This window comes from Halichoerus grypus, chromosome 3 (assembly GCF_964656455.1).
Source record: "Halichoerus grypus chromosome 3, mHalGry1.hap1.1, whole genome shotgun sequence".
Classification (NCBI taxonomy): Eukaryota; Metazoa; Chordata; class Mammalia; order Carnivora; family Phocidae; genus Halichoerus; species Halichoerus grypus.
Genome location: NC_135714.1, coordinates 129649629 through 129660701, shown reverse-complemented (window position 1 = coordinate 129660701; position 11073 = coordinate 129649629). Strand labels below are relative to the sequence as shown.

The 11073-nt window shown below is 49.1% G+C and overlaps 1 protein-coding gene across 2 annotated transcripts in view; it reads right to left on the bottom strand.

Annotated features, from left to right (window-relative positions):
- Positions 1-341: 341 nt before the first annotated feature.
- FHIP1A (FHF complex subunit HOOK interacting protein 1A) overlaps positions 342-11073 on the bottom strand; it is a 224646-nt gene continuing 213914 nt past the window's right edge. For both annotated transcript variants that reach the window (XM_078069309.1, XM_078069310.1), the window contains exons 11-13: positions 7746-7924; positions 7255-7393; positions 342-794 (exon numbers count right to left, since the gene is read on the bottom strand). In XM_078069309.1, the coding sequence (XP_077925435.1) occupies positions 541-794; positions 7255-7393; positions 7746-7924 (572 nt within the window). In that variant the 3' untranslated portion in view covers positions 342-540. The remainder of the gene's footprint in view (positions 795-7254; positions 7394-7745; positions 7925-11073) is intronic.

Below are 11073 nucleotides of genomic sequence, written 5' to 3'. Positions count from 1 at the left end.
TGCACCATAAGGCAACGTGTTGGGCAGAGTGCAAACCTTGGAAGTAAAATGCAAAGGGACAGAAGATATGTGCTTGTGTGATGGAGGCAAGAGGGGCTCCATCTTCATTCTTCCCTTTTATAAAATGGAGCCAAGATGCAGAAGGCAACGGAGAAGATGTGCATTCTTCACGTGCTGTGTGGAAGACCTTAGCCTTCTGACATGGGGTACTTCCAGAAACCACCGAACCCCAGTATTTGCTTAGTGGGATCTCAGCTGCAAGATGAGTGACTCAAAGGGACGGGAGAATAACAATCGGAAAACTTGAGGAAGAAAGAAAACCTGCCAAAGGAGCCACCAGCTTATGAGACTTATATTCTATATAAGGTGGAAAGACCCGGCTAGAGAGGAGGTATACAGAAAATTGCCCTCCCCACAAATCAAGTATTGTCAGGAAATATCAAAGTAGAAATTCTTGTAAGCAGCTTTGCATTTAACATTCAGTCAAGACACTAAAACCTTAAAAAACAAGAACCTCTATTTAAAAAAAAAAAAAAAAAGCTAACAACAGGAGTCCTCAAGGTCACCTAGGATCTTGTAGCACAGAATGGAGTGTTCCTGGGCCAAGGCAGCCAGTTCCTTCAGGAACTCGGGGAAGAGGGCGGCGGCCAGCATGGTGTTCCTCACCGGCAGGGGCAGGCTCGGGGGCACCCCAGCCACCTTGGCTCTGTTTGTCAGGAAGGGCTGAAGCACTCTTGGGGGACCATCCAAAAGGTTCTTGCCGATTCCTGTCCTGGAAGCATCCTGAATGGGATCTGAAACCAGAAAGAAAACAGTCACGGTGACACTCCCTGGTCCTTTACACCTACCCTCTTACGTGGCGGGGCGGGGGGGGGGGGACTGGTGGACTCTCTAGTCGTGACTTCGGTCCCTATCACTGAAGTCTCAAGACACAGCCCTTGAACACACACCCTGTTCACTCTGTGGCACACGTATTGGCCCCGCAGATAACCTCCAGCACAGGGCATGTGATAGAAGAGTTTTATCCCGAACCCTGTGCAAGGAACTTGGTGCAGAAACGGTGGCAAGAAAATAGGTTGCTCAGGAACCCTCCATGCCCAGGACACGGCGAAGGGAAAGAATGATGCCACCGCATCAACCAGGGGAAGACTTAGCTCACTACATGGTATTTGGGGGAGTCCAGAGGCTCCACATGCTCTCCCCAACCTCCTGGTATTGGGTAGACCATCCTACCTTTACCAATCAAGCCCTGATCACATAGCAGAGCTGCCGGAGACAAGCTGGGCTAAACAAGCCATTCCGAGCTCTCTGCAGCTCCAGCCTCGAGGGCTACTTCAGGATCCCCGGCTTCTTGCGGCCGGGACCTCTGGAAGCATGGAAAAAGCCTTTTAAAGGTTGGAAATAATGGAGAGGAAGTTGGGTGCTGGTAAGAGCAACCAGACCAGGAACTTCTCGTAACTGTGGGCATCTAGTGGCAGCAAGTGGCTTGGAAGCCTCGCTTTAAGAAGAGTTCCAGGGGTTTCCATCTCAGTTCCAATAACCCAGGTCTGAGATGAGATGAGCCCAAACTTGAACATATTCAAATGACGTGCATTTCCATATCAAATCGGTTTTACTAATTAAAATGGTTCAACTTTCCCAACTACTTAATTCTTAAATATCTTCAGCCCGCATATATTTATAGGAATTATTTATGCCTCCTTCTGCCCCTACACAGTCTCACTACTCTTTATAAATCATTACATTCAAGTTCTTCATTATTTTGGCTGCTTTTTAGAATTCAGTCCCATTTTTCAACACTCTGAGAAGAGTGTTGCTTAACCACAGTACTAAAAATTCTTGACATTTATAGTACTTTCCACATCTCACTCCTATAGTCTTTAGTGTTAAAAAAAAAAAATGCTTTACTGCTTTAAATATCTTTTAGATTAAAGTTTATCACAGTTCGTGCCATAAAGAACTGGAAGAGCTGCTGAGAATTGGTCCGCTGCTACCTTTTAGCAGAAACCCACGACACGTCCTGACAACAGAGGACGGAAGTGTTGACATCACTGACATGCTGCCCACCCCGGAGACCCCCCCAGTGGCACACCCACGCCAGTCCCCAGCACTGCAGCTCTTCAAAGGGCCCAGCAAAGGTCACGAAGGAAGCTGGCCTGGAGAACAGTGAGCAGTGGGATTCGTGAGCAGTAATTCCAGGCCAAGACTCTGTTCCTGGAACTGCCTTCTCCATATCTCCTCACTTCTGCATCTTACTAGCAGTGGTTAAGAAGAGCACAGACTCTGCCACTTACCGGCTGAGTGACATCAGGGAGGTTGCTTGACCTCTCTGTACTTTGATGTCCTCGTGTGTCAAAAGCACACAGAGTTGCTTTAAGGATTAAAGGAGTCAATAAGCAACTCAACACCCAAAACACAAATAATCCAATTAAATGTCAGCAGAAGACCTGAAATAACGAGACCACGATGAAATATCACTTTACACCTGTCAGAATGGCTAGAATCAAAAAGACAAGAAATAACAAGTGTTGGCGAGGATGTGGAGAAAAAGGAATCCTCGTGCACTGTTGGTGGGAATGCAAACTGGTGTGGCCACTGTGGAAAACAGTATGGACATTACTCAAAAATTTAAAAAATTTTTAAAAATTATCATATGATCCATAATTCCACTTTTGGGTGGAATTCAAAGAAAACAAAAACACTACTTTGAAAAGATATGTGCACCCCTATGTTCACTGCAGCATTATTTACAATAGCCAAGATATAGAAGTCAACCTAAATGTCCACTGATGAATGAATAAAGGTGTAGTGTGAGGGGCACCTGGGTGGGTCAGTCGGTTAAGCGTCTGCCTTTGGCACAGGTCATGATCCCAGGGTCCTGGGATCGAGCCCTGCGTGGGGCTCCCTGCTCAGTGGGGAGTCTGCTTCTCCCTCTGCCTGCCGGTTCCCCTGCTTGTGCATGCGCTCTGACAAATAATAAAATCTTTTAAAAATAAAAAAATTTAAAAAATAAAGGTGTTGTGTGTGTGTGTGTGTGTATACACATAATGGAATATTAGCCATAAAAAAGAATGAGTTCTTGCCATTTGCAACAACATGGATGAACCTTGAGGGTATTATACTAAGTGAAATAAGTCAGACAGAAAAAGACAAATGCCGTATGATTTCACTTATATGTGGAATTTAAGAAACAAAATGAATGAACAAAGAAAAACAGACAAAACGGACTCTCAAACACAGAGAACAAACTGGTGGTTGCCCGAGGAGAGATGGTGGGGGGCTGGGGGAAACAGATGAAGGGGATTAAGAGGTACAAACTTCCAGTTATAAAATAAATAAGTCACAGAGATTAAAGTAAAGCATGGGGAGTATAGTTAATAACACTGTAACACTGTGGTGACAGATGGTGACTACACTTCCCATGGTGAGCACTGAGTAATGCATAGAATTGTTCAATGTTGTACACCTAAAACTGACAGAACACTATATGTTAATTATGCCTCAATAAACGAACAAAAAAGAGGTAGAAAACCACAGTGAGTCAATAGGTGTAACGTACACAGGGGCCTCTCAATGGGTCATCCATCACATCGTCAGCAATTCAGCTGCCACTGACCTCACAGAGTTCCTGTTTCCTGCCCCGCATGCCATTCCCTGCGCTCGCCTCCTGCCCCATTTTATTAACCAACTAAGGCCTGCATTGCCCTTTAGCCTTGTGTTCTCTACCAGAGTCTGAGATTTCTGAGAGCTGAGCCGGTAGGCGATGTGTCCTTCACGGCCCTCAGCACACTTCCTTATTCATGGTAGAAGCTAATAAACATTCGCTGAGTAAATGAGGGAAGGAACTGGCCAACATCAGGTCTTCCCTACACCTGATCTCCCTGGAGCTAGTTCATATGCCTCATCTCCATCTTCCTCTTTCACATTCACTCCTCTTTTTCTCCCAAAAAATGCCATTTTGTGGCTTTTATCTAGTTTGATGATGAATTCAAAAAAGTGTCACCACTTAAAAAAAAAAAAAAAAGCGTCATTACTAAGGCTCATTTACCCACTTGAATCCAAGAATCAAAACTGTCTTCACTACTGAAGGCAGGAGTGTGCGCTGTGAGGACTCGCAGGGAGACCCTTACAGGGCCCTGTGCGATCAGCATGGGAGTGGCCTCTCTGTGGGTCACCGAGTGCCACCAAACTATCAGCAGCAAGGAGACCTGAGTTATGGTTCCTACCTGGTAACTAGCTAATCACACAATGTCTCCATTTCCTTTTCTGTAAAACGGAAATACCACCAACCTGACCTCCCTCCCAGAACTAGAGATCTGAAAGGACTCTGAAAATAACAAAATACAAGTAAATGCACCCTCTGTGGTTTGGAAAGTATTTGAGGGGAAGTGGCTGAGCCCAGAGATCAATAGTCTGGAGGATGACAATGTGACAGCCAGCACCGGAAGTCTGCCCGCTCCGGAGCAGGGGACCCACGGACCTGTACTTGTGTTTGAAGCGTCAGTGAGGAGGCTCATTTTTCAGCGGGGCCGCCAGGAGCCCAAGGGAATGCAGGGCCCGGAGGGACAGAGCAGCTCTGGCTGCAGGCTCCCGGGTTCCAGCCATCATGAGTGGGCTCAACGAGCGCACACAAGCACCGCAAGAAAACAGTCACAATCGGGAGTGGTTTCCTAAAATGTTGCCCTGGGTCTGAAAAGCGGCAACAGAGGTTTCTCAAGACGAATACTAGCCAGATTTCACTGTTAGGCGATCCATTCGGCCCTCATCCCCCTGTCCACAGTGCTAGAGCCCACAGCACCCTGACGCTGTGAACCCCAGTGTCAGGGCCCTCAGTCACGCTCCCGGATTCAACTCATTTATAGGCAGTCACATCACACTCGATGCTTCAGTAGTCAGCCTTGTGCAAGGGGACAGAAACCTCCCTCATTCCGTGAGTTTAGGGATTTTTCAAGTTGAGAGGAGGGGGTCACTTTGGGAATCTGAAAGAAGTTGGAAGGTTAATCCGAACAATGCCGTTACAGGGAAGTCTTCTTCCCTGAAGCCCCCTGAATGTCACAGACCTTAGAAAGCATCAACCCTGGCTAATTTGATACCCATATGTGGTGGGAACGAGTTCAAGTTCCCCTGGGCACCTACCTGGCAGCCACCGTCATGAGACAGAAGCCAGGACAGAGCACCAGGTGTGAGTGATCCCCACCCCTCCCCACCCTGCCCCCCTGACCCGGAACGTGTGGGTCAGAGAAAGCCTGGGAAGCCGGTCAGTGTCTGCGCCCTCAGCTTGCCACACTGGGCAGGCCACTCTCGGGCTCTTGAGCTTTGCGACCCCAGCTGACTACTCCAGGCCTCTAATTTCAGCTGCCTTATCTGAAAATAAAGCCAACAGTACCTTCCTTGCCCATTCCACAGTGCTATTTGAAAATAAAATTGTCTAGGGAAGCACTTAACAAATTGAAAAATACAAATGAAGAACACCAAGCGTGGAGTGTAACGTAAGGAGACTCAAGTCACCTTCTGTCTACCGATTGCAAAAATGGCCATAATTCTTACAGTTCTTCCCATCGAGAGGTGGATGGTTCGCTCCGTTCTTGAACCTGGGCTGGCCCAATGACACTTTGGCCAAAAGAATGTAGCAAAATTGGCCCTGTTTGGGTCCCAGGACAGAGCCTCTAAAGATGTCGTACACCCCTGCTCCCGCCCTCGCAACCCTACAGCCACGATGCCGACGAACCAGGACTAACCTCCCGGATGATGAGAGCCCCCCCAGCCCCAGCACCCCAGCCGGCTACCACCCCTGTGAGTGAGGCCATCCCAGACAGCCAGCCACCCACCGACGGCAACACAGAAGCAAGTCCAGCCAAAACGCGCCACGCCTGCCCCCGATCAGAACACCCAGATCACCAGGCGCACAGACTCATGAGCACCCATAAATGGCGTCCTTTAAAGCCACTGAGTTGTGGCACAGGTTTGTTACGCACGAAAGCTAACTGTCCCAGGGTGAGTGAGAGCAGCAAGCTCCGGGTTCAGGAGCAACATAGCCAACAGACCAGCTGTCCATGAGCTAGGACAGGCCACATGGGGCCCACAGCCCACTTTTCCACAGAGACGTGAGGGCTCCTGCCCCCTCCATGGATGGCCTGGCCTGGCCCTGCTCTTCTTGGGGGGCGGAATCTTAAAGCCTACCCCCTCATCTCCCGGTGAACAGGCCCACCTTTCTTTCAAAATCTGCCTTGCAATGCCCTGAAGGCTCTTCACAGCCAGAAAGGACTTGAGATGGAGAACAAATCCTTCATTTAAAAAGTCAAGGAACAGGAGGGCCCAGTGAGGCCCAGTGACCAAGATCAAATAGCTACACAGAGACAGGGTCAAGCCATCAGAGTTCTGGGATCTTCTCAGCTTCCTTTATAGGTTTAAAACTTGCCCCGAGTTACATTTCTGCCTCTCACTCTCAATCTTGTTTCTGATCACATGCCTTTAGCCTGGGACCCAGAGCCCCACACTCCCCACTGTTCACCTGCCAAGAGGCTGACTTGTCCATGTGGGGACAAGCAAAAGCCAGCACAATATGGGGCATTTCTAGTTTGTACTCACCTCGGCCTAAATCAGGGCTCAGAAGACAACTAGGCATCAGATCCGCCCAGCCTGAGCTTAAACGAGGCAGAGCGGAGGTGCTCCCCGGGCCTGGCCAGCCTTCGGGACCGCTCCGGGCTCAGCACCGACCACCACCCTCCCCCGAGCCTGGCACCTCTAGAGCTGACGAAAAGGCACTCTCGGAAATTATAAGCTGAGCATAAACTTTACTTCTGCCGGTCCAAATGAATAGTTTTTACCTTCTAGAGCCCTTAAGCACATTTATTTGGGGCCTGAGAGAACAGATGCCCTCCTCAGGGTAGGACTGGCCGAAATATGGTTCAGAGTGTGCCCATCATGCCTCTTGCTGGCCCACACGTGCCAAGCTAGTTATTCTAGCCAAGCAACAGCGCGCAGCACTCCTTCCCCGACCCACCGTCAGGAAGGAAAACAAATGCCCTACTAAGCCCTCCCGGCTGGGAACAGGCCAGGTGCACGCAGAGGGGACCTTCCTTGAGGTGTAAGAACACTCAGAGGAGGCTCCTCCCTGTCGGGTAGACATGAAAATGTACTTCGATGCTCTGAAGGCTCAGGAGCCAGCACGGCCTCTCTGAACCCCCATCAGGAAGGAGGCTGGGCAATGGAGGAATAGCTGGAGAAGAGACACAGGGGAGACCCCTGGCTTACCTTTGGTTAGCGACTCGGGGGTCAGGTCAGACATGTCCACTTGGAAGAGCAGGTACTGCTGGGCTTGTATGAGGAGCCCTGGGAAGTCTCTCTCCACAGAAGCAAACTGCTCGATCTTGTTTTTCACCGATGCGAGGACCTGTCACACACAACAAATTAATGATGTCAGTGCTCCACGATGGAATTCCAGCCTCGGTCATCAATGTGTCTTTCAGGTGCAGCCCTGGCCGCAGGAACTTTTAGGATATCAGGCATTTGCTTGTTTTTACCTGCCTGGGTGTTCTTGGTAGGGCACCCTCGGAACATCAAACTAAATGAAGCTTTGCAGTTGGTCTCACAACTAGCATAACAGGACGGGGAAGGAGAGCGAATGAATTAGAACAGGGGGAAAATGAGAAAAACAACCCAACGACAAAGGAAAAGAGAGGAGAAGCCCGGCTCACGAGCACCCGTAACGTCAAGAGGTGAGGACGCGGGCTCAGCTGACGTACCTGATAGAGAGAACGGACGCTCGGCTGGAAGACCATGTTGGTGTTGAGCAGAAAGGAGCGCAGGAGTGGCTGGGGGTAGCTGGCCAGCTGAGTAACGATCCCAATGAGCAGCAAATTAACATGCAGAGAGTTCTCCAGCATGTTCTCCAGCTTGGACAGGACCACGCTGATGAATGGGCCTGCGGGAAGAGCGCAAGGCTTCAGGGCTGGCTCGGCACCGGGGACATCTTGCCTTGACGACCCAGGCGCCACCGGAGCCACAGCTCCCACACCGCACGCCCGCCGGGTGCAAACCAAACACCGCCACCGCGAGGGGCGCCACGTCTGCCCCTGACTCGACCCGGAACACAGAACAAACCGCCACCAACATTAGAAAGCAGAAATGCACGCATGGGAGCTAATACTTTGACTCCATGAGCGGTTTTGATACTTTGGAAATTGTCACAGCCCCTGAAAAAGGTCAGAGGATAAATCGTTTCATTTTCGAAATTAAGACCTACTTCTCCATGCTGCTGCTGTATTTCCTGGGACTGCCAAAGCTCAAAAACATGGCATTCATCACCTCAGGAAGGGGCCTACTGGGGTGCCTCCTGGACACGTCACAGACCAGCAGAAGTTTTAGTAACAAAAAAAGACCTTTGTGTTAGTAAACAACACCAAACACATACCTATGTTACCAAACAGCAACACTGTAAACAGGGACTGTCTGTCCCCAGTGAGCACCAGGAGAAAAGATTGTCTCGTCAAACAAAACAAGGTGGAAGAACGGGAGGAGGAGAAAAACCAGGGGTGCATGAGGCCTGGGCTGTAACATTACTCACTTTCAGGAGATGTAGTTTGAGGCATCCTAGGTTCCTCAAGAAAGAAAATCTATAGGACTACAAAAGCCGTTCATAAATAATTAGGCAAAAAGGAGCTTTGACTAATTTGGGTCACTAGAAAATTAATATGCTTTATGTTGGAATTCATTGAAGACAGTGAAAAATCAAAAAAAAAAATTAATCTGGCATTAATAAAATGAGTTGAAGACATTTTCCATTTTTACCATAAAAGTGACCCATTAAGCAAAATGAGTGAGAATTCTGTATTTCCCCCAGTGGAGCTATGGATGATGCCTGGAAACCACGGTGTATTTCTAACAAAAGCACATCGCCCTTGATGAATAAACGTGCCTTATGAAGATGTCACCAACATTCATACGAGTTTAACAAAAACATACTTCACCACAAGATGCTTCATTCAGAAGCCTTGGTAGCGAGAGCGAGTAAAACCGTCTACAAGAGAACAGAAGCCATTGGCGGGAAGTGGCACCGCCAATCCTAAACCCCTTACCCGTGCAAGCAAGTAACGGACGACGGCAAGACTCCTGTTGCAGCTGTTACACAGGATGTCTTTACAGGGGCCTCGGACAAAAGAGGCACCTCCCCCTCGTGCGTTTACATTAGCCTCAACGTCCCCACCTCTGGGATGGGGACAGAGCTCCTCTGTCACGTCACACAACATGGGCACTCAGTGACCTTTCTGAGGAGAGAGCCTTCGCAGAGGCCTTGCTCACAACACAACTGGGAGAGTTTGTCAAACATACTCAGAAGCTGGATCAGACTCCCACTTTGAAAGCCACTTAATGGGTCTTCATCAAAACCCCTAGAAATGTCATGGGTAACTCTTCCTAAGGCATCACAAACAATTCGAGCTTGCCAGGTGGCTGTACGGGGAGAAGGCCGCTACCCTCATCCGCTTCAACTCGGCCCAGCCTTTCCTAGCTTATCCCACCCCCCACCCCACTCCCCTGCAGTCCCTGGCTCAGCAGCTGTTTCCCTCCAGAGGGAGCAAGGACAGGTGAACTCAGTCACTTTAGGTGGTAGGATCTCCTACAAACACGTCCTTGACGTGAGCCCAGGACTGCCCTCCCATGGGCCCGAGACTGCACTTGGCCTATTGGGCCGTCCTGAGCACGTGAAAGCTGCTGAGCACGCAGAACCAGGGCAGACCAGCTCCGGTCCATGGCTCCCACAGGCAGGGACAACCAACCAGCCCCCTGTGGAGAGTAGTGGCATCACCATGCCCCTTGCACGACAGAACATTAGGTCAAGGCCAGCGACTGTCATAACCCACTAATGACATTAATTACCACTACTTACCATGTGCCATGAGAAATATATATGAAGCCCTTTCAGATTCCCCTTTCATTCTTAGTTGATTTCTAGCCCTTTAAAAACTGCTTAGCAACAAACAGTTGCTAGGGGAAACTCATAAGCAGCTGAAAATCAGAAAAAATGCAGCCACAGGTGTGTTCGGGGCTGGACAGCCTATTTCTCCTTCTTCTCCTCTTCTAGGGTAAGCAGACTCCCCACCCAGAAAATAGTAACTTCTCAGAATAACCAAGACGACATGTCATTCACTTCCCTCCCCTCTTGTGTGCCCTCGTCCCTGGCCTCAGTCTACCCGCCCGTGCCTCCTGTATTTCCTAACTCCAAGAACGGAGCTGCCATCCATTCCGTGCCTCGGCTCTGCCAGTCCCACATGGAAATACCTCCCGAATGGTGACCTTCACCTCCGCCTCCCTGCCAGCTCGGCCTCAGCCCAGAGTCCCAACATCGCTTGGACGCCGGCAACAGTCCTTTATGTTAGTAGAGATTAACACGGTTTTTAATTTTCTTCAGACACTCCAGAAGTATAAAATAAAGAATAGGCGTCATCCCTGGGGGCAACCCCTGTTAACAGATTCGAGTGTATTCTTCCAGAAAGGTTTTATATCTATAATAAAATAATTATGACTGAATTATTATGAAAAACATTTACTAATCACGTATTATGTGCCAGGCAGTGTTGAAGTGTTCTACGCTTTTCATGCATCAACTTAAATATTCTACAGAACCCTACGAACTTTATTATTTATCCCCATTTAACGATGCAGCAGAATGCTAAGTCACAGCTATAATCGAGCCCATCTGTTTCCAGTGCTGCTTCTCTTAACCAACACGCTATCTTGCCTCCGTGTGCGTGTCCTAGTTGGTTTTTGTTGTTTTTTTTTTTTAAGATTTTATTTATTTATTTGACAGAGAGATAGAGCACAAGTAGGCAGACCGGCAGGCAGAGGGAGAGGGAGAAGCGGGCTCCCCGTTCGCGGGACTCAATCCCAGGACCCTGGGATCATGATCTGAGCCGAAGGCACACGCTTAACCGACTGAGCCACCCAGGCGCCAGTTGGTTTTCGTTTTTGTGGGCTTTTTTGACCAAGTGACAACATTCTCCCCACACTGTTCTGCCCCTTAAGTTCCCACTTACCACTCTATCCTAGAGACTGTCCCCCACCCGCACAGAGAGC